We start from the raw sequence: 20563 nt of genomic DNA on the forward strand, positions 1-20563 counted from the left end.
AAAATGATAAAGCTTCTGGAATTAAAAGGATACTATCTTCATGACCTTGGGGTAGACAAAGAATTCTTTATTTAAAGTACACACAAAAGCACTAACCATAAAAGAAAACATTGATACACTGGATTTCATCAAAATTTAAAACTTCTGCTCTTTGACTGACACTATTAAGAAAATGAAAAGACAAACCATAGAGTATGAGTATATACATCTGACAAAGGACATATCCAAAATGAGCAAAGGATTTCTAAAATTCAATAAGATAATAAACACTCAATTTTTTTTAATTTAAAAAAGGGAGGCAAAAGATCTGAACACAGACTTAAAAGAAAGATAAAGAAATGGAAGATAAACATATGAAAAGATGTTCAATATCAATAGTTAAAAGGGAAACAAAAATTAAAACCACAACTAAGGGGACTTCCCTGGTGGCACAGTGGTTAAGAAGCTGCCTGCCAATGCAGGGGACATGGGTTCAAGCCCTGGTCCAGGAAGATCCCACATGCCGCAGAGCAACTAAGCCTGTGCACCACAACTACTGAGCCTGCACGCCACAACTACTGAGCCTGTGTGCCATAACTACTGAAGCCCATGCACCTAGAGCCCATGCTCCACAACAAGAGAAGCCCATGCACCACAACGAAGAGTAGCCCCTGCTTGCCACAACTAGAGAAAGCCTGCATGCAGCAACGAAGACCCAGCACAGCCAAAACTAAAAATTAATTAATTAATTTTAAAAAACCACACACACACAATTAAGGGACTTCCATGATGGTCCAGTGGGTAAGACTCTACGTTCCCAATGCAGGGGTTCTGGGTTCGATCCCTGGTCAGGGAACTAGATCCTGCATGCATGTCGCAACTAAGAGTCTGCATGCCGCAACTAAGAGTCTGCATGCCGCAACTAAGAAGTCCTCATGCCACAACTAAAGATCCTGCACACCACAATGAAGATCCGGCATGCCGCAACTAAGACCCAGCCCAGCCAAAATAAATGAATGAATAAATAAATATTTTTTTAAAAACACCACAATTAAATATCACTACACATCAAATATCATGGCTAAACCTAAAAATGTGGACAATACCAAGTGTTGATGGAAATACAGAACTCTCAACACTTTGCTGGTGGGTCTAACTACTTGGGAAAAGTGTTTCCAGTTTCTTATAAAGTTAAACATACATTTACTCTATGAGCCAGCAATTATACTCCTAGATATTGACACAAAAGAAATGAAAATATACCTACATAAAGAATTGTGCATAAAATGTTCATAACAGCTTGATAGCCAAACACTGGAAACAACCAAGAAGTCCAACCACAGGTGAATGGATAAACAAATTGTGGGATATTCATACAACAGAACACATCTCAACAATGAAAAGGAATGAAACACTGATACACACAACATGAATGAATTTCAAAAACATTAGCCTCAGTGAAAGAAGCTTTGAGCAGAATAGCATATATTGTACTACTCCATTTAGTTGAAGTTCTAGAACAGGTGAAACTAATCTCTGGCAACAAATCAAAACAGTGGTTGGGGGTGGATGACGGGAGACTGCTTGGGAAGGAGCAGAGGGAACTTTCTCAGATGATGGGAATGTTCTATATCTTCATAGGGGTGTGGTTTATACGGTTTTCTGCAATTGAGCAAACTTTGTATTTAAGATCTGTGCATTTCCCTATATGTAAGTTATACTGAAATAAATAGGTAGCACCTGCATCACAGGGTTGTTGTAAAAAAAAATAAGATGAGAACACAAAACACAGTCATTGAGAGGCCGGCAGTCTTACCTAAATGACTCATCAGGCCCTATGGGACATGCTGTATTGCACAGTGGATTTTATGGTGACCCCAAGTCATGGCAGAGGTGGAACGAGGGGAGAAGAATATACTATTATTCAGCCACTGAAAATGGCTGTTATTTAGTGAAAGGCATTTGCCTAGAAGTTTCGCCTGTAGAGCAGCTGACTCCCAGAGCATGCCAGGTGAAAGCATAATTATTGCTTATCTATTTAGGACACTAATCAATACGCCCAAGTTTCTTCTGTAAAAGTTACCACTCTGGTACTGCACTAAAACAGATGGACAACCTCCCTAGTCTTAGCCTTTAATTAATGAAAATTCAGAGTTAAGAGACATACTCAGACTCCCTTGTGAGTAAGAGCTGTTCTGACCACCTGCCTATTGAGTTTGGAGAGCCCTCAACCCAAATCTTAGAAAACAGCCTTCTCAAGGGAAGAAATACCTACAACTGGACCACCACACTGAGGCCACAGACTGCAGCTATGGTTTCCGTGGCTTCAGTTCTCTTTGGGGATGGAGACACCAAAAAACAGGTCTGACAGCGATCTCAGCCACACCCTGTATTTAAGAGAAACAAAACCATACTGCCTTGGCTATTAACTAGCCCCCAGAGCCTAGTGGGGGTGAAAGAGGGAAGGGGAGTGGGATTGAGGTCCTTGAGTCCTCAGAAGTCCTTAAGGAATCTCCAGTTTTTTTCTTACCATCATCTGCCATGAGAATACAGAGCTTAAAAAGTCTGTTGTTTTCCCCAAATTATGCAAATACTTGTGCATAAGGCCTTGGCCCCAGGTTCGTGGGAAATCAAGAACCAGAGCTTATTTGAATGAGGGTGGTCTTTTTGGACAGCAGATGCACAGAACTGGAATAATAATAATCCTCGGTTCACGACCTTCATCCCTGCTCCAAGTACGGCCCCTCTTTTAAAGTTAATGTAATAAATGCCCATTATGCTCTCCTGAATCCTGTCCATAATACCCTTGTTAGGTCTTTCCTGACCTGGCTAAAGAAAGCAAGGCAGCGAGAGAATTTCCTGAAGTCTCCATCACCTCCCTTAGTGCAGATGTGACTTAGGATGCAGACTCAGGCACCTTCCCCACGCCAGAGACAGTACTCACAGGCTCGTTGCCCACCTAGATTACCAAACAGCTTCCCTGCGTGGGGCTTTCCAATCTGCGAGCCTGATTTATTTTCTTCAGTAAGAGAAAAGACGTAAGTCCTTTGAGCAAAGTATGCCTGATATATATCACAATATTTATTTTTTGGTGGAGTAATGGATCAGTCTTCGGGAAAAGCTAGAGAAAAGGCATTTCTTGAGCTCAGATGTAAATCAGTCACTCTGAAAACTGCAGGGTAATCTATGTTCTTACCCGCCCTGCTAACTACAGTGTGAAATAAGCAGCTGACTTTTAAAAGTCATTGTACTATTTGTTTCTGAAGCTAACACTAAAGACAGAGTTAAGGATGTGAGGCCTGAGAAGCAATTGCTCTTGGAATGCCTGCACCAAGTCCCTAAAATTATGGTGCAGCTCACAATGAAAGCAGAGATCCACCCAACCTGTGGGTGTTAAGTCATACACCTGGTGGGGACAAGGCCTAAGCTTTGGTCTACTTGCAGTGCTCAGTTCTAAGGAAGAAGAATGAAGTGTATAGCTGGGCTTATGATGTAAGGGTCTCCCAAGGGACCTGTCCGGTTACTATAGGGCAATCTTCCCGTCTATATTAAATGTATCATAGAGCAGGACAAGAGAGAAACTGAAGGACAAGGGGGAAAAATCTTCAGTGGATTTTCAACTGAAACAGAGCTCTTCGAAGGAAAGCTATTTAAATCTGAGGTGCTCCTAATATTAATTATCCTGAACATCTCACAGCCTCAGATTCACATGCTACAAAGAACACAAAGCCTTTTAATTTTTCTACCTGTCCCTGGGACTAGCAGTGATAAATCAGATATACAGAGAAACCACACATGACTAACGAACCAGCCCGTTAATGGGGAGCAAAGACCATTTGCCAAGATGACTTATTCAGACATAGTCACATATCACAACGAGCAATATCCTGGAGGCTTAACACAGCAGACATGGAAGGCAAGAGCTGGGGCACTCCCTGCCAAGTCTCAGAGACTCCAGGGTGATTTGGGCATCCTCCAGATGCCTGCTATCCAGGCATGAAAGATTCTACTCACGGCTGCCACCTCTCCAGTCCCTTTAAGTTAGACTTGCACTTGGAAAATTACTGCAATTTCTAAAAGGCTTCTTGGGTCACAGAGCCAAGCCCCCAAACCTTGCTGTGGCCCCTACTCTACGACTCTTAGAATTCCATGTACCCTCAGGAAGAAGACCCAGCTTCTGCCACCAGTAACCTTAACTGTTAGTTTATAGATCTTTCCTGTAGCCACTCTGGGCTCCAACTAAGTGTCATATCCTATTCTAGGTGCTTGGGCAGATCCATAAACAAAACAGTAAACCGGTGGGAGCGAGGGAGAGAAAAGGCTCCCCTAAATGCCAGTCTCTTCATTTTACCACGAAAACTGAGGCCCAGTGATAAACAGGAATTTTCCCCTGAGACCAGGGTTGATGGCATGGCTAGGACTTGAACCCAGGCTGGACACTCAGGGCGACTGCCACATACAGCGGTGCATAAGGGCACTGGGCAGAGGGGACGGGGATGGGGGTAAAATTCAATCCACATTCTTCCTGTGGGCTAGGGGCAGCCCCACTCCAGTGCTATGTTCTCACAGCCCTACTCTGCCCAATTCCCTTTAACAAAAGCTCCCTTCACTGAAGGGACAACTGAGGTTCTCCAGATCAGCAACCTACCATCATTAGTAGGATACAACGTAGTTTGAAACCTTTCACTGGGATGTAACCCTGACAAGCTATTCACTCCCAACTCTTGTCATGTGTGAGAAAAGTCTATTGAACTTGAAGAGAAACCCACCTATGACCAAGGTCCCCTAAAATAATTATCACAATAATTTCCTATATAATCATCAGATCTGAAAGGAAAGGCTGCTAGCAAGCCGTTTCTCATTCTCACCAGTCCCTTTACTCTCCATGATCCCAAGATGAGGACCTGTCACTGCTCAATCCCATCTCTAAAGTTCGATGTGGGTGAGAGGAATACTTAACTTAATCAACTCTGTGAATATCTACTCTTGACTAGGTGCTAGGGATACAACAGTGAACACCATCACCATCATCAACAACAAGACAACATTTTCCCTTACTTCATGGAACTAAGACATGCCGAAAACAGAGCTGCGAAAAGCCCAGCTGCTATGGAGTCCCTGGCCAGACTGGCAGTCTACTTAGGGGCCAGGTCTGGAAGCAAGAGTTTGTGACCAGCCTCTTCCCGCCTCTCTCATTCCATTTTACAGAAGGAAAAATAAGGTCCGGGAAGGAGAGGAGGTGGCTTGTCCAAAGTCAGACAGTTGAGCTGAGACTCGAATCAATGTCCTCCGGGTTACCCTTTCCACCACACTGCCTCCTCCAAGGTTCCAAAATTGCGAACTGAGGAGAAAATGTTGGTTCTAGTGACAGATTGTTTCCTGATGTGTCTACACCCAGAACATGCAGCTTCAGCCCATCTTATCAGCAGAGACCTTGAGTCCATGTCCATCTCTCAAACTAGAATGTTCATAAGTATGCTTCATTGATCTAGAGCCCAAGTGTCCAGTCTTTGTTCACTCTCATTTATCACCCTCTCTGAATCTCTCTTGAAGTTTACTTTCGCTTTAAAAACCTCATCTGATAAGAACAGAGCCCTTTTTATCTGATGCTAGCTGTCCCTCTGCTCCTGGGGTCTAATCAATCCATGTCTGGAAAAAAAACAAGCCAGAGAGGAAAGCAACAGTCCCTTTTATGAAAACAGGCAGCTTTCTAAAATGATCTACCCATGGGCATGGCACAGATAGAAATTTAAATGAGAAGGAAATAAAGACATCCTCCAGCAATTGTCAACCGCATTCCTCATCAGGTGGGACACCAGGGAAGTTAACTCTGCGTTAACAGCTAAAACAAACACTCTGCCCCACATTTTTTCAGGTTGTTTGGGGACCGGGGGAGGTCCAAACTCAAGAAGCCTGAAGAGAAAATGGGCTTCAAAATATAATAGTGTATATAGTCTCGTCCCCTCCATTCTGAGGAGCTTAACGTCTTCAAGATAGTTAAGAGGAGCCTCATTGAACAACTGCAGGTATAGACAAGCAGGCTTCCAGCTACTACCAGGGGTGTACAGCGATGCCAGATAGAAAGATCCAGACATCTGGCAACCAACACAGACCTCCACCCATTGTGTTACTTTACATCCACCTGCAAAGAAGTCTCCACACCTCCCACCACCCCCAGCCTCTGCCCACAAGGGGTTTCTCTTTGTATTGAGGGGCAGAACCTGGTCCCCCGCTAGACAGCCCACCCTCCTTCCCACATGGCTCCCAACCGCAGGCTCTCAGAAATGGGTCCCATATCTAGATGCAAATGCAGAAAGCACCTTTTGAAGAGGGCAGTAGGTAACTCTTAATCCTTTGGGGCATCCTTTTAAAGATCTGATGGCAGCTCTACACCCCGTGAAAAACTGCACGCATGTAGTTTAAACGTAATTTCACTGCGGGTTACTGCCCTCCAAGGAGGTCTGAAAGGGTTAATGTTTTCAGAGGCAGCTTTAGGAAAGGGAGCTGGGGTGGTTCAGGTGAGTATTCAACAACACAGCTCCTTAAACAGTGGGGGAGAAATGATGCCCCTTTCTTAGTTACTGCAAGTTCCAGGCTTCAATTAACCTTTGGGATTTCAACAAGGATTTGGAAACTGAGAGTGTGTGCTTGCACACGGGAAACAAGGACTCGTCTTTGTGGTTTCCTCTACTGACATCACAAAATGTCCAGTGATTGCTAGTTAAGATAGAGTCTCCACAGGGCTTAGCATAGAAGGCTGAGTAACAACAGCAGAGATAAGTAGGGAGAGGTGGGCGCTGGGAGACAGGATACACTGGACAAGGAGAGGAGGACAGCTAAGCTCTCCACTGGCTCTGAGCAGGTCTGGACAGGGTAGGTCCTGACTCTTGCTGCCTGCTCTCCCTGGAAATCAGGGCAGACTTGCTGACTGCTCTGCAGCAAACCAAGAAGTCCAGGCAGAAGCAGTCCTTTCATTCTGGGTCCACGGGGATGGGGGGAGCATCCTCTCCTTTCTAGGGAGGAGACCCTGGCCCACTGCTTGCCCACAGCCCCCTCGTGGCCCGGGGGTGTCACTGCAGCCCCCTCTGCAGTGCTGGGCAAAAACCTTGCGCAGGCGGCTCCAACAGTAGGCAGCTCTAACAGGGACTGAGCAGAACATTTAGTTATCAGTGGTGGCTTGGCAACTGTCTTCAAGCCACGGTGAGGCTGCGTTTGCTTTTGGTTTCTTAAATTAAGACTAAGATTCAGACTCAAAGTGACCCTTCTAACCCCTCTCTGGTACAATCCCTACAGGGAACAAGTCCAAGACCTGCTACATTAAGCCAATAACCTCAGAGCTTCTGTAACATTACCACCGCCTTAGGGATCATTGCTCCTTGCATCACACGCAATTACGTACAATTGTTCCAAAGCTCAATAGAAACAGTTAGCAAGAATGCACAACATCCTCTGGCTTGTAGGTTGCTGGCTAGACTGCAAAATACTTGCAGGTCACCAAATACCCCCCAAATCCTGGCTTTCCAGGTAGTAGATCCTAAAGGGGGTTGGGAGATGTCACAATTTAAAGACACACAGTGAGAAACAACATGGCTCTTGGCCCCTTCAAACAGAAAGGGTGTCCATTAATAAGCCTAACTAGCAACTCCACAAAAATCTTATTAACATCTCCACAAAGGGAGGGAGCAGGCCCCACCTGGGCTGAGGACTGGACTGGAAAGACCAGAGTCTGGGGGTGGGGGAAAGTTGGTCCAGTGGTTCAGCTACCATCGGGGGTGCGGATGATTAACTGAATCCGGTAGTGGAAAACTGTGCAGGCAGGAGTGAAGGTGGGAAGTTTGGGAGGAGGGAGGAGGGTATAGAGTGTGCCTGGAGGACCTAGAGTAGACCAGGGAGCCCGGGAGTGACTGGGCCCAGGGGAAATGGATGGAAGCACAAGAGGGTCTTTTCTTTTGTGCGGGGAGAAGAGTCCTTACCTCCTTGATTTTCTCCCGCTGGCTTTGAACTAGGCTCTGGGGCTCCTTACTCTTGTCGGCCCTAGTGCCCAGGACCGGGTGGCGGAGGCGGCTTCGGAAGGCGTTGAAGTCAAAGCTAGAGGAGATGCTCCCCTCCCGCAGTCTGAGGGCCGTGGCGCTGCTGCCCCGGGCCGCCGTGGCCTCCTCCCGCGGCCCGGTGGGGCGAGTGCGCCGCAGCCACCCTTTCCTGCGGCGGGGACTGGCTTGGCTCCTGGGGTCGTCCTCACCCGGGGCTGGAGCCGCGGGGGCCGGGTTCTGAGGCGACTCCTGCTCGCGGGTCAGGGGGTGGCTGGCGACTTGCGCCACTGCCTCCAGGCCGGGCTGCTGGGTCCGGGGGGCCAGGAAGAGGCGCTTGAGGCGAGAGGAGTTGGGCAGCAGGAACAGGGCCCCGAAGCACAGGGTGACGAGGCCGGAGAGGAAGAGAAGGAAGAGGAACTTCTGCGGCAGCCGCAGCCCCCACGGGGAGGCCGGGACGAAGCCGGGCACTTTCCTCATGAGCATCGTTGCCGGACACGGGGCTGGGACAGTCAGATCCGGCCGGGCCCCTGAGGCCCTGGGAGTCCAGGCACTTGTCAGCAGGGGGCTCGGCGAGGGGAGGTCGTCGAGGGGCGCCGCCCGGGGTGGGGACCCCTGAGAGTTTCGCCCTGCGGGGGCTGCTCCTGAAGTTCAGGGAGTTTGGAGCGAGTCCTCCCGCGCCGGGACGGGGGAGCAACAGCCTCGGCGGGGCCCGGACGAGCGAGGCGGTACGGCTCGGGGCCCGGGCCCGCAGGGGTCGACCGCGCGCCGCAGCCTTCCCTCCGGCCGCCGCGCGGCCCCTCCTCGCAGCGGCCGGAGCCCGCGGGGCCCGCGCTTTCCCGCGCTGCGGCGGCCGCCGGGGCCGTCACATGCCGTCCGCGGCGCCCAGGCTGTCGGCGCGGAGGGGCGCACGCAGGCCTTGTCCCCGCTCCGAGCCGCCCTCAGCCCCTCGGCCCAAAGTTTTAGCCTCAGGAGCAGTTTCCAGAGGGGGTCGGCTCCGGGGGAGAGGTGGCGGCGGGGCCGGCGTGTCAGCTGCGCTCCGAGAGCGCGCCGGCCCGGCCGGGTCGCGACAGTGCCGGGGCTTGGCTATAGGGACACGTCTACAACTTTGCTCCGCCGCAGAGCGGGCGCCGGGGAGAGAGGGCAGGCACTTCTGAGCTTGCGGAGCAGGGTCTTCCCGGGCCCTCGGGAGCGGAGGGATGCCGGGCCCCCTGTCTGGAGCCCGGCGCCTTTCGCGACCAGCCGCGGCGGGGCGGCTGCAGCTGCGCCCGAGAGTGCGGGCTCCCGCCCAGCCAACTCGGTAGGGCTCCGGGTTCCTGCTGGGATCACCTGTTCCCGGTCCCCGCCGGCTCCGCGGAGCGCGCAGTCCCGGCTGCGCCTCCCCAGCCGCAGCTGGCGTCCTCACCGCGGCCGCTCCAGACGGGCCGCTGCCGCCGTAGACTGAGCCGCCGCGCCGCCGCCGCTGCCGAGCCTGCGCCCCACAGGCGCGCACACCACCCGAACGCCCCCGCCGCTGCCGCGGCAGCTCGGGTTTTCACTGAGACAGCACCCGCGGCCCCGCCTCCCGCCGGGCCACGCCCTCGGGCCACGCCCACTGCGCGCCCCGTGGTCCACCTCCGCCGCGGCGCCGTAGCCAGGCCAATGGCCTCGCGGCTGGGGTAGGGAGTGCGGGGGCCAAAGCCCGGGTGGGGAGAGGAGCTGGGACTCCAAGCCACGCCCCCTCCCTCGAAGGGCCAGCGCCGCGCGCACTCCCCCCCATCCCGCCAGCACCAATGGTCCAGCTGCGCGGGGTTGGCGGGGGTGGAGAGAGGAGCGAGGTCATTGGCTGCCTCGGAGGGATCCCCGTTGGGCCGCAGTCGTCCATTGGTTAGTGCCCAGCATTCGCTGGACTGGGAGCGACCGAGACGTCCCCCGTACCCCCAACCCTCGCCGCTCCGGTTGTTGGTCCCCTAGAGGGGGTAGGAGATCCAGCTTGTCTGGAGGGCTCTGGCGGTCGTTCGGTAACCTCACTCACCCCTCAGTGCCAGTCCAGGATTGGCAGGGGGCGGGGGCCTGCCCAGGGGCCCCGAGAGCTTCCGCGGGAGCCGCGGTGGTGCTGCTGTGGCACGCTGTGAGGACGGGCTGGGCCTGGCTAAGGCAGTGTTTCCACTGCACCCCCCGCAGACCACAGCTCTGCCTTCCTTTGCCTACGGGCCCCAAACCAGGCCTGGGCCCCTGGGTGGGGCAGGGAGGGATGCTAAGCACAGTGGTTTGAGTGCAAGGAAGGAGAAGGAACCTTGGTCGCGTGCGTAGAAGACCACACACAGCATGTGACATGCGTACCCAGATGCCTGCGTGTTTATGTGCACATGTGTGCTTCTATGCGTAGCTCCAGATGCACTCAGAGACTGCATGTGGGTGTGTACCTGCACACAAACATACACTTAATTTAGGTATGTGATTATACCAAAGCACTTAATTTAAGTATAAGTGATTATACCAAAGCACATGTAATACATATTAGTACAAATATTGACATGTACACACATACCCACAGACACTCACACAACAGATAGGTCCAAACACACGTACACACTGCCAGGCGTATATTCCCAGACACAGATGTGTCTCGACCTCAAGGCCCTCACACTTTCCTCCTCAGACTCAAGTCTCTCTGTGCCTTCCCCTCCTATTAAACCCAAGGCAAAGAAACATTGTGCTGTGTGGGTCTTTCACGCAAAACACTTTATAGAGACAAATAACAGCAGAGGGAGAGACAAATTAAGAGGTGTAATAGGCAAGAGGGAAAATATCTGCTTTCAGCTGCAATTTAAAATGAAATGCAGCGTTGATGAGACAGAAAATACTGCAGGGAGGCCTTTCCGACAGAAGAAGCGGCCCAGACGGGCTCTCGTAAATCTTGCTTATTCCCTGAGGCCTGTTACCCTTGGCCGTTGGGACTCAGACATCCTTCTGCCTCTGGCCAGGCCACTGACAGCAGACCCTCCCCTGATGTTTAAATACCCTTGGCATGTAAATTTCTTTCAATTGAGAATAAAAGATAGCTCTGGGTAACAGGTGCAAATATTTTGGTCACTGGCGATGACTCGTCCCTCCCAACCCCACAAGCACACCTGGCTTAAATGTAAAATTCTAATTTAGATGTTTCAGTCTCTCCTGAGTTTGATTGGCGGCACTCAGTTCCCTGAAACCAGCTGTGAACATCAGAGACAAGCATGTGGTCCACTTGGGTGCAGGAGCCCAGAGACCTGGTCTGGCTTCTTCCAATCTCCAACGCCCAAGAATCTCCCTTCCGGAACCCACCTTGGGAAGGGGGAGGCTTGTCTTTGGAGAACTAGGCAGGAACTCAGCAGGCATTGGAGGCACCGCACATCATTCCACATGGAGAGTGTAGGGGAATCACTGTTCAGTCCCCTGAGAAGGGAGGACCCAGGAGAAGGGGAGGAAGGCAAGGCAGAGTCTGAGAAGGCTGTATCTGTTTGAACTGGATCCTCACTGTGATTGTGACACCTAGACCAGTCTCTGGATTGCTGGTGAGCCAGGGTAGAAAGTGAGGCTGCATCAGGATTCCACAGATTCAGCCTACAAAAACCAGAGCCCAGAGGGGACAACTCTATTTCAAACTGATGTCATGTTGGTGATTACACCAAGCTGGTGATACCATAACCTTTTATAATCTCCCTAGCAAGCTCACTGAAACTCTGGAGCTCCCATCCCACCCCCATACGCCTAACCCCCATAGACTTCCCACACATTATGGCTCTTCTCTCACTGGATTTTTATTATTCATATACTGTTCCACAGCAAACTTAGATCCTCACGGCAGGGACCATGGCTCATTCACTTCTCTAACTGCCCTAGGTCTTAACTACAATACATCACATATGGGTGCTGTGTTTGTTGAGTAATGAATGAATAAATGTGGGAGTGGATGCCCATTTCACAGATGAGGAAACCAAGGCTCAGGGAAGGGAATAATAATGAACCAGCATTTTCAATGTGCTGAACATATATTGCTTCATTTACTTTTCAGAGCACTCTTATGAGGTAGATATTATTAATAGCCTCATTTTACAAATAAAAATACTAAGGCTAGAGAGATTCAGGATAAGTTAACAAGTATCTTTCTCAGTTCAGTTCAGACACTTAAGTGGGACTGGGAACAGAAATGAATAGCATTTAAAAAATCTATTCTGTCAACAAACATTTATTGAAATTAGATACTAGGTATTGCACTAGTCTCGGGTTGGTCAAAGATGAGCAAAGCATGGTCCCTGTCAGTATTGATTCATTCACTCAGTAAAGAACTACTTGTTGAACACCTACTATGTGCCAGGGACAGAGGGGCTGGGGAAAACAGCCCTGAATAAGGCAGATGTGAAGCCTAACTTCAGGGAGCTTCTTGTCTAAGAGGCAACGGGGACCAATTCAACCCATCAGGAAGGGAACTACCATGCACTGGGCACTGTGCTGAGTGCTTTGTTCTCATCCTATCTACTCTCACGACGGCCTTCTCTGAAGTAGGCTTTGAGATCCCAACTTAACAGATGGGGAAACTCAGGCTCAGGGGTGTGACGTGACTTGTCCACCCAGGGAATAATTTGCAAATATGAGAGAAAACCAGACTCATCTAATCCCAGAATCAATGCTCTTTCTGTTAATAATACAAATAGTAACTAAGATTAATGGGGCACACACTATGTGCCAAACTCTTATAACAGAATTCGTAGAAGCTCACTTATTTAATCCTTACAACCATCCCATGAGACAGGTACTATTATTACTGGCATTTTATAGAAGAGGAAACTAAAGCACAGAGATGTTAAGGCTCTTACCCAATGTCACACAGCTGGGAAGTGGCAGAGCGGGGATTTGAATCCAGTTGGTCAGGCTCCAGAGCCCTTCATGTCTTTCAGCGTCTATTGCTCCCCATCATATAATGCCAAGAGAGCAGGCGCTATAGGAAGTCAGAGCAGGGAAAGAGCACTGGACTCAGGCAGAATTTTCACAGGCTTGTTGGGAGGATTATATGAGCTCATTCAGCCATTCAATAAGTATGTAAAGAGCACCTGCTATATTCCAGGCAATATACTATGCTTTGGTGATGCAACGACGAGCAAAAATAGACACATTGTTCCCATTGTGGAGCTTACAGTCTTATGGGGAAGAGGAATCTAAACAAATAAACAACCCCCAAATAACCCTGCAAGCTGAGATAAAAGTGAGGAAAGAGAGAGAGGCTGCTATAAGAACATGTAACGATGGAGATGGACCTAGACTCGGGTTGAGTGAGAAGTGGTCAGGGAAGACATCCTCTAAGGATGAGTGTAGTTACCTAAGCAAAGAGGGATTGTGAGAACACCCAGGCTGAGGGGACAGCATATGCAAAAACCCTGCAGTGGAGAGAATATGATACTTTTGAGAACAGACAAGCCAGTATGTCTGGAGTAGAGAGAGTGAAGGGGAAAGACAGGACGCATCACTGAATGACTTAGGACAGGAGTAGGGATGTGCGTGAAGGGGTAGGTGGGTGGGTGGATTCAGATTAACATTTTTAAAAGGCTACTATAGCTACAGTGTGAAAACAGACCGGGAGGCAGGAGTGAATGATGTGGGTGCCTTTCAGAGGATGTTGCAGTAGCCTATGGTGGCTTGGATTGGGGAGATCGGAGATGCACAAGACCCCAGGGTCCAAATCATGCTTAGAATCCCAAACTGAGAGGACTTGGTGATGGCTTGAGATTCCACATTGATAGAGAGGGAGATGTCTGCAAGGATTCCAGGTGTCTAACTTGCCAGGGGCATTTGTTGAGGTGCGAGCCGTGAATTAGGCTGTACGGGGCTTCCAGTCTGCTCATTGAGAAGGTTCTGGGCAGTTGGTGCGGAATCTGAATCTCAAATGGTCATTAGTTCCATTTAAGATCAAAAACTAGAGATAAAGCTAAACTGAGCCAGGAGACAATCATCGGGCAGCTTCCTTAAAGGCCTCCAGACAAATTCAGCCCGGGCAAGAGAGGCACGGATGACGGGGCCTGCTGGGTGAGAGCACACCAGGCTGGTCTAGAGACAAAAGTTCCCGCAGGTGTCCCTGACTCTCTCCAGCAGGCTGCAGGTCCCGGTCGGTACCTTGCTGTGCAGGGGGTGGCTAATTTCAGGGGCACAGAGCCAGAACACCTGCTCTCAGTCTCTTAAAAGAAGATCATGAAAGTTTCTTTTCAACACTGTGCCTGAGTCCCCAGTCCTGAGGTGGCCCAGTCAGCCAGCCGGAAGCAAGAGTTCTCAGCGGGGAGCAATTTTGCACCCAGGGAACATTTGACAACGTCTGGAGATAATTGTGGTTGTCACAATTGGGGGAGGAGTGTTCTACTGGCATCTAGTGGATAGAAGTCAAGGATGCTATCAGACATTTTCCAGTGAACAGGACAGTCCCCCCTTCCCAACTGTCCAGCCCCAAATGTCAGCTGTGCCAAGGGTGAGAAACCCTGGCTTAAAGCCAAGGCTTTGAAGTCAGAGAGGCCTGGGTTTGAATCTCGGCTTTGCCACACATTGGCTAGTTCATCTTGGGCAATTTGTCTGAACTCTCTGAGCCTCAAGTTCTCCATCTGTCAAATGGGGTCAATAGTAATGCATACCTCAGAAAGATGACGGGAGGAATACATGAGATAACTGGCTGCAAAGAGCCCGAAGCATATGTTCTGCTCATCTTCCATGTGAGCAGGGCCTGGGTTGGACTTGTTCTTGATCTACCTCCCCAAGCTAAGTCCTCAGTACGCTGGAGAAGGGAAAGCAGGGTGGTAAGAATGAGGACCCTGGGGTCAGAGCGCCAGTCTGGACTCCATCTCCTACCAGTAGCGAGACCCTGGGAAAATGGCTCATCTCTTGAAGCCCCAGCTTCCTCATCTGTGAAATGGAGATGATCACATAGGGTGGTTGTGAGGACTACAGGAGCCAACCGTTGTAAATGTCTTAGCACAGAGTCTGGTGCACCATGAGCAGTGGATAAGTGTGAACCAATGTTATAAGATAAGAATTAGTGCTGCTTCATTTCCCAGTGGCAAACAAGCTAGCAACCAGACTGAAACTTTGTAACTCAGGGTTTCCAGGGAAGTTCCAATTTCAAATACTCTGTTCATGGTCTCTATGAGGGCTTTCATTTGCCAGACTGTACACACCGATTTTCATTTCAGAAAATATGGTCTCTATCTGGATTGTCATAATAGTGCTGTTTATGCAGTCCTCTTGCGCTAAGCACTGCTCAGATAAGCCCCTCCTCTCCAGGAGTTTCTAGATCATCCAGCTCAAAGGTAGAATGTTGCAGATGTGAAATCTAAGGATCAAAGTGCCCATAAGTAATTTGCAGTTAGAGGCAGAGCAGAGGCTGGATCTCATCAGTACTTGAGAATCCCAGCTAAGGCCACTTCCACACGTATCATAAGGTTTCTTCTCACTTCCACAGTCCTGGGTTACATTTACCTCACTGATGTCATTGAGGGTTAAATGAAATAATCCACGTTAATGTCTTAGCACAGTGCCTGGCATATAGCAGGAACTAAATATTAGTTATTATTATTTATGATATGGGCACTTTTAAAGGACATGTAGAATAACTATCTTTGAATCTCATAAAAGTACATTTCCAAAAGCTTACATCAAGCCCCATAAAGCTAGAAATGAAACAGGATCTTTAAAATGTAACCCTGGCATAACTTAGTCATCTGGTTCCACTTACTAATATCAGGGAGTCTTTATCTTTTGTTTAGTGTGCGCGCGTGTGTGTTTCTTAATGTCCGTGGATTATTGAGGCTCCAGATTCTATGCAGGATCTCAAACTCTCTGCCCCTCTGGGATTAGGAATGTAAGAAGGGCCCAAGGTAATAGGCAGGAGTTGCTGGAACCACGTGAACCAAACAATCATGGGAAGTTCCCTCAAAACTTACCCATTATGCCATTCAAGTGATTTCCAGAACCAGCTCAAAAAGCCAGAGTGGCAAGAGCATTACAACTACAGCCTTGACTCTCATAGACCTGCCTATGAACCCAAGTCCTGCCGAGCTTACCAGGGGCTGTGTAACCTTGGGTGGTCATCTCATCTGTTTGAGCCTCAGTTTCCTTGGCTATAAAATAGCAATGATAATAGTATTAAACTCAGTATATGTTAAATGTTAGTATTATTAAAAGAAGTAAAGAATAGCAAGTTATCGGGGTTGATAAATGAAAGAGAAAAAGGTTTGGGGTTTGATGAGGGAGTTGCATTAGTATCTTACTAGTCCCAAGTCCCAGCTCTGCCATTTGACGGCGTGACCCGGGCAGATCACTCACCTCTCTGAGCCAGTTTCGTCATCCATAAAGGGGGCCCATAATACCCCACATGAGATAACCAGTGGGCAAACACTTTGTTAGTGATAAAGCAAGAAAGACATGTTCGTTGTGGCTATGATTCCTTTTCAGAAAGAATTTTCACCATCTCACAAATATTTATTGAGCCTCAATCATAACTTTAAAATTTTGTGAAGCCCTCTGATATTTCCTATTTTATTCCACTCTACTTTTTACTATTATTCAATTCTATATATTCTAAAGAAATTTTAAAAAGCCGATAGAAACCAAGCTAGTCATGTCCACCAAGTATTTCTGGATCTCTGCCTTTGGGGCACAGGGTAGGATCGCCCTGCCCCCTTGTGGTTAAGTAGAGCCATGTGACTAGTTCCAGCCAATGAGCTGTGAGCAGAAACAACCGGTGTCACTTCTAGGCCAGAACATTTAATTGCCAGGGCCATATCCTCCAGAGCTCTGGCTTTCCCTCTGGCAAGGTGACTGACAGTGATCTAGATGGCAGCTGCTCCCTCAGCCAGAGTCCCTGCGTGACCATGACGAGCAGGACCTTCTGCACATCTGCTTTGGCTGCACCGGCACGGAGCTTACATGAGAAATTAATAGGTGCTGTGTTGAGGCACTGAGACCACAGGGCTTTAAAAAAGTTTTTAACTTAAGGAAATGTTTAAGGTTAAATTAAATTTAATAATATATTTTATTTAATCCAATATAGCCAAAATATTATCATTTCGATTATTATTTTAAAAATCAGTAATGAGATCGGCTACATTTTTTTTTTTTACATGCCAGGTCTTCCTGATCCAGTGTGTATTTTACATTTATAGCACATCTCAATCCAGACTAGCCACGTTTCAAGCGTGCCGTAAGCCCCGTGTGGCTAGTAGCTACTGGACTGGACAGCACAGCGATAATGGCTAATGACCCTCACGCTGACGCACACTATTCTAAGGTGGCTGAATACATAAATCTTTATCCCATCTCAGAGGATCTTTAGAAAAAGAAATCCAGTGTCTTGTAACATAGGTTGTGGCTAGATTTTAGTTCTATTTTTCCTCATTTCGCCTGCAGTGGGGGGACTTCTTCTTCCAGGATAACAAATGGCTGTCATTTCCCACCCTTTAGCTAATCACTCAGCCCTACTCTTCCTCCAAGAAAAAGAGGGCGGGAGCTTTCCAGTGGTCCAGGTAAAAGTAAAGAAAAAAACTATGATTATTTAGAATGTTCTCAATACCCACAGTATTCCAGGAGTCGATTCACAAAACCCCAGGTAGAGGTGAGGGTAGGGGAGCAGCCGATGCACTTTCCCTCCACAGGATATGAACTGTAGACTTCAAGGTCATGAGGAATTATGGGGTGCTGGGGACAGAGTAGGGGGTAAGGGTGGGAGAGGGTGAATTTGATTTCATACCTTGGGGTAGACAGGATCCCTTTTAACTTTGGATGTTGGCTTGGGACCTATACTCAAGGATCAAGGGTTTCAGGTAAAGGTTAGTTCCTCTTTTATTAATTTGTTATTATGTATGTGTTATTGTTGCTACACAGCACCCACTGCTTAGAAAGTGTACTTCTTCGGGTTTCCCTGGTGGCGCAGTGGTTGAGAGTCCGCCTGCCGATGCAGGGGACACGGGTTCGTGGCCCGGTCCGGGAAGATCCCACATGCCGTGGAGCAGCTGGGCCCGTGAGCCATGGCCACTGTGCCTGCGCGTCCGGAGCCTGTGCTCCGCAACGGGAGAGGCCACAGCAGTGAGAGGCCCGCATACCGCAAAAAAATAAAAATAAAAAGAAAGAAAGAAAGTAAGTGTACTTCTTCAATGTCCCAATACGTCAGGAGCATTTTTCCATGAAGTTAAATATTCTTCTGCCTTATCATTCTGACAGCCAGATAGGATATTTTAAACGGGGAGACCAAAATTTGTTTACCCAATCCACTGCTGTTGCACATTAAGGTCATTCCCATTCTTAATTGCATTTACCACTCTTACAATGCCTCGGCTCCTACAGAAGGCATGGTCAGAGGACACGTTCAGATGCAGGAAGGTATGATCACCCCACGGCGTCCTTCTGGCAAACTGAGCTTTGACCACATAGGATGCCAACTTCTGTGGAAGTGAGGAGGACACAGCCTTCTCTGAGCACTGCCAGGAGAGCTGTGTGAGGTGAAGAGTGTTGGAGACCAAGGGCTGTGGGTGGCACCAGGTCCCACCACTTATTAGTTCTGTGGACTTCTTCTCCGAACCTCTGAGAATGAGAATAATAATGCGGCCCCTTGGTATTGTTGTGAAGATTAAATTAGACTGACTATGAATTCTGGCTAAATAAGACAGATCGAGCACACACACTAACTCCACTCCCTCCTGACCCTCCACTAACATGAAGGCGAAAGGGATTTTTTTTTTTTAAGGCATAAAACCACAAGGATAATTAGCCCAGAAGAGGAGATAACATTAACAAAATTTGGAAGGCCGAAAAGCAGATCAGTGGGTTGTAACTTAGGGCAACCAAGAACCCTGAACCCTAAACTGCCAACAGAGAAAGCTAGAGGTAACCCTACTTATACTACAGAACCCCCAAAAGGCTCAGTGATTACCTACAGCGGCCAAGGGTGGGAGGGGCTCAAAACAGGAGAGTGGGCCCCTTCTCTGCCTTGTCTTCCCCTGCACCCAGTTACCGCTCCTGAGGGCCTGAGGACTGGGGGGAGAGAGGCCGTCCCTCGCATGGGCAGGCACAGCCCGCTTGGTGCCAGGCCCCAGGTGTCCGTGTTGGGGGAGGGTGGCGGACACAGAAACCCAGCAGAAGCGGTCTCTCCCAGGAGGAGGACTCTGCAAGGGACAGCAGAAAGGCCAGGCTGCCATGCAGATTTAGAAAGAATGAGCAAGGGGCCTGGAGCAGGAATGGCTGGTGGGCAGAACATCTGCTTCAACCACCCAGGCTAAGATGAGGGCCCTGAGGCCCGAGAGGACAGGACGTGGCCCCAAACACATACCCTTTAGCCTGTTCCTGTCAACTTCCCGGCCCCTGCTCTCTCTGTGCCTCCCCTTTCTCCATCCAGCCAGACAGTGGCCTCCTCCAGGTCCTGCTCCAGGAGCTTTCTTTTCAGCTTTTGCTCGGAGATAAGCAGGAAGGGAAAGCCCTCCTTGACAGACGTTTTCAGGAGGAGGAGAAAAATAAGGTCATTTCTTCTTTGTAGCTCATTAATTCCAACCCACTAAATTCATTCAACAAAGATTTATTATGTGCCTGCTATGTGCCAGGCACTGTTCAGTAAACAAGTGGACCTACTGTGATCATGCTTCATATGGCCCCCGTTTGAGGAAAACTGCAGTCCAGAGAAGTTAGGTGACTTGCCCAAGGTAACACAGCAGCTAAGTAGTAAACTGGGATTAATGTGTCTGATACCTGAGTCCTTGCTCTCTCCACTGTCGACTCTGTAGAGGTATGGGGCACAGAGAATAGAAGGAACTAGTTAGGTAAAGCCCACATAGATTACCAGCACTCCCCAAGTCATTATAATTTTATCTCCTAAATATCACTGATCATCCACTTTGCTCCCTTTCAATCATTAACCCCCAGCCCCACCCCACTCTCCCGTCCAAACCACCTTCAGCTCTTGCCTCAACACCTGCATTTATCTCCAGGCTGGCTCACCTCTCTGGCTCCCCCTCCAGTCTGTTCCCCACACAGCAGGCAAGGTGATGCCTTTGAAAGGGAAATGCCATAGTGTCACCTTTCTACCTAAAATCTTTCCGCAGTTTCCCACTGCTTTTAGAATAGTAACAAAACTCCTAACCGTGGCTTACCAGGCTCCACATAATCTTCTCCAGCTTCATCCCACTTCCTCTTACTCCATCTGCCTGTACACGTCAGTATTTGGGTTGTCTATTGCCGCCCCCCAAATCACCCCAAATCTTAGTTCTCTCGTGATTCTTGGGTTTGACTAGGCTCAGCTGTGTGGTTCTTCTGGGTCTGGAACCATCTGCAGGCATGACTGGGCTGGGCTTCCAAGGTGATCACTCACGTGTCTGGTGGGTGATGCTGGCTGTTGCCTGAGAGTTCAACTAGAACTGTCAGATAGAGGCCACACGGGGCCTCTCCATGTTGCTTGGGATTCTCACTGCGTGCCAGCTGGATTCGGAGAGCGTCTCTCAAGAGTGAACTTTCCACAGGTTAAAAAGCAAAAACCTCCCCCTCTTAACTTCAAGGCTTGGCCTGGAATTGATAGAGTA

General features: G+C 49.0%; 1 protein-coding gene and 1 long non-coding RNA gene across 3 annotated transcripts in view; both read right to left on the reverse strand.

The window, feature by feature from the left end:
* Positions 1-8492, reverse strand: part of MAN1C1 (mannosidase alpha class 1C member 1) — a 131770-nt gene extending 123278 nt beyond the window's left edge. For both annotated transcript variants that reach the window (XR_004481678.2, XM_004266670.3), the window contains exon 1: positions 7953-8492. Coding sequence is in view for 1 of the 2 variants with exons in the window: in XM_004266670.3 (XP_004266718.1) it covers positions 7953-8492 (540 nt within the window). In the remaining variant the exon portion in view is untranslated. The remainder of the gene's footprint in view (positions 1-7952) is intronic.
* A 3764-nt stretch (positions 8493-12256) lies between these two features.
* LOC117200198 (uncharacterized) lies at positions 12257-19877 on the reverse strand. The gene is made up of 3 exons (XR_004481679.2): positions 19620-19877; positions 19324-19473; positions 12257-18578 (listed from the first exon to the last, which is right to left on the reverse strand). It is a non-coding gene; the product is annotated as an uncharacterized LOC117200198 (long non-coding RNA).
* Between the last annotated feature and the right edge of the window lie 686 nt (positions 19878-20563).

The sequence above is a fragment of the Orcinus orca genome, chromosome 1 (genome assembly GCF_937001465.1).
Source record: "Orcinus orca chromosome 1, mOrcOrc1.1, whole genome shotgun sequence".
NCBI lineage: Eukaryota > Metazoa > Chordata > Mammalia > Artiodactyla > Delphinidae > Orcinus > Orcinus orca.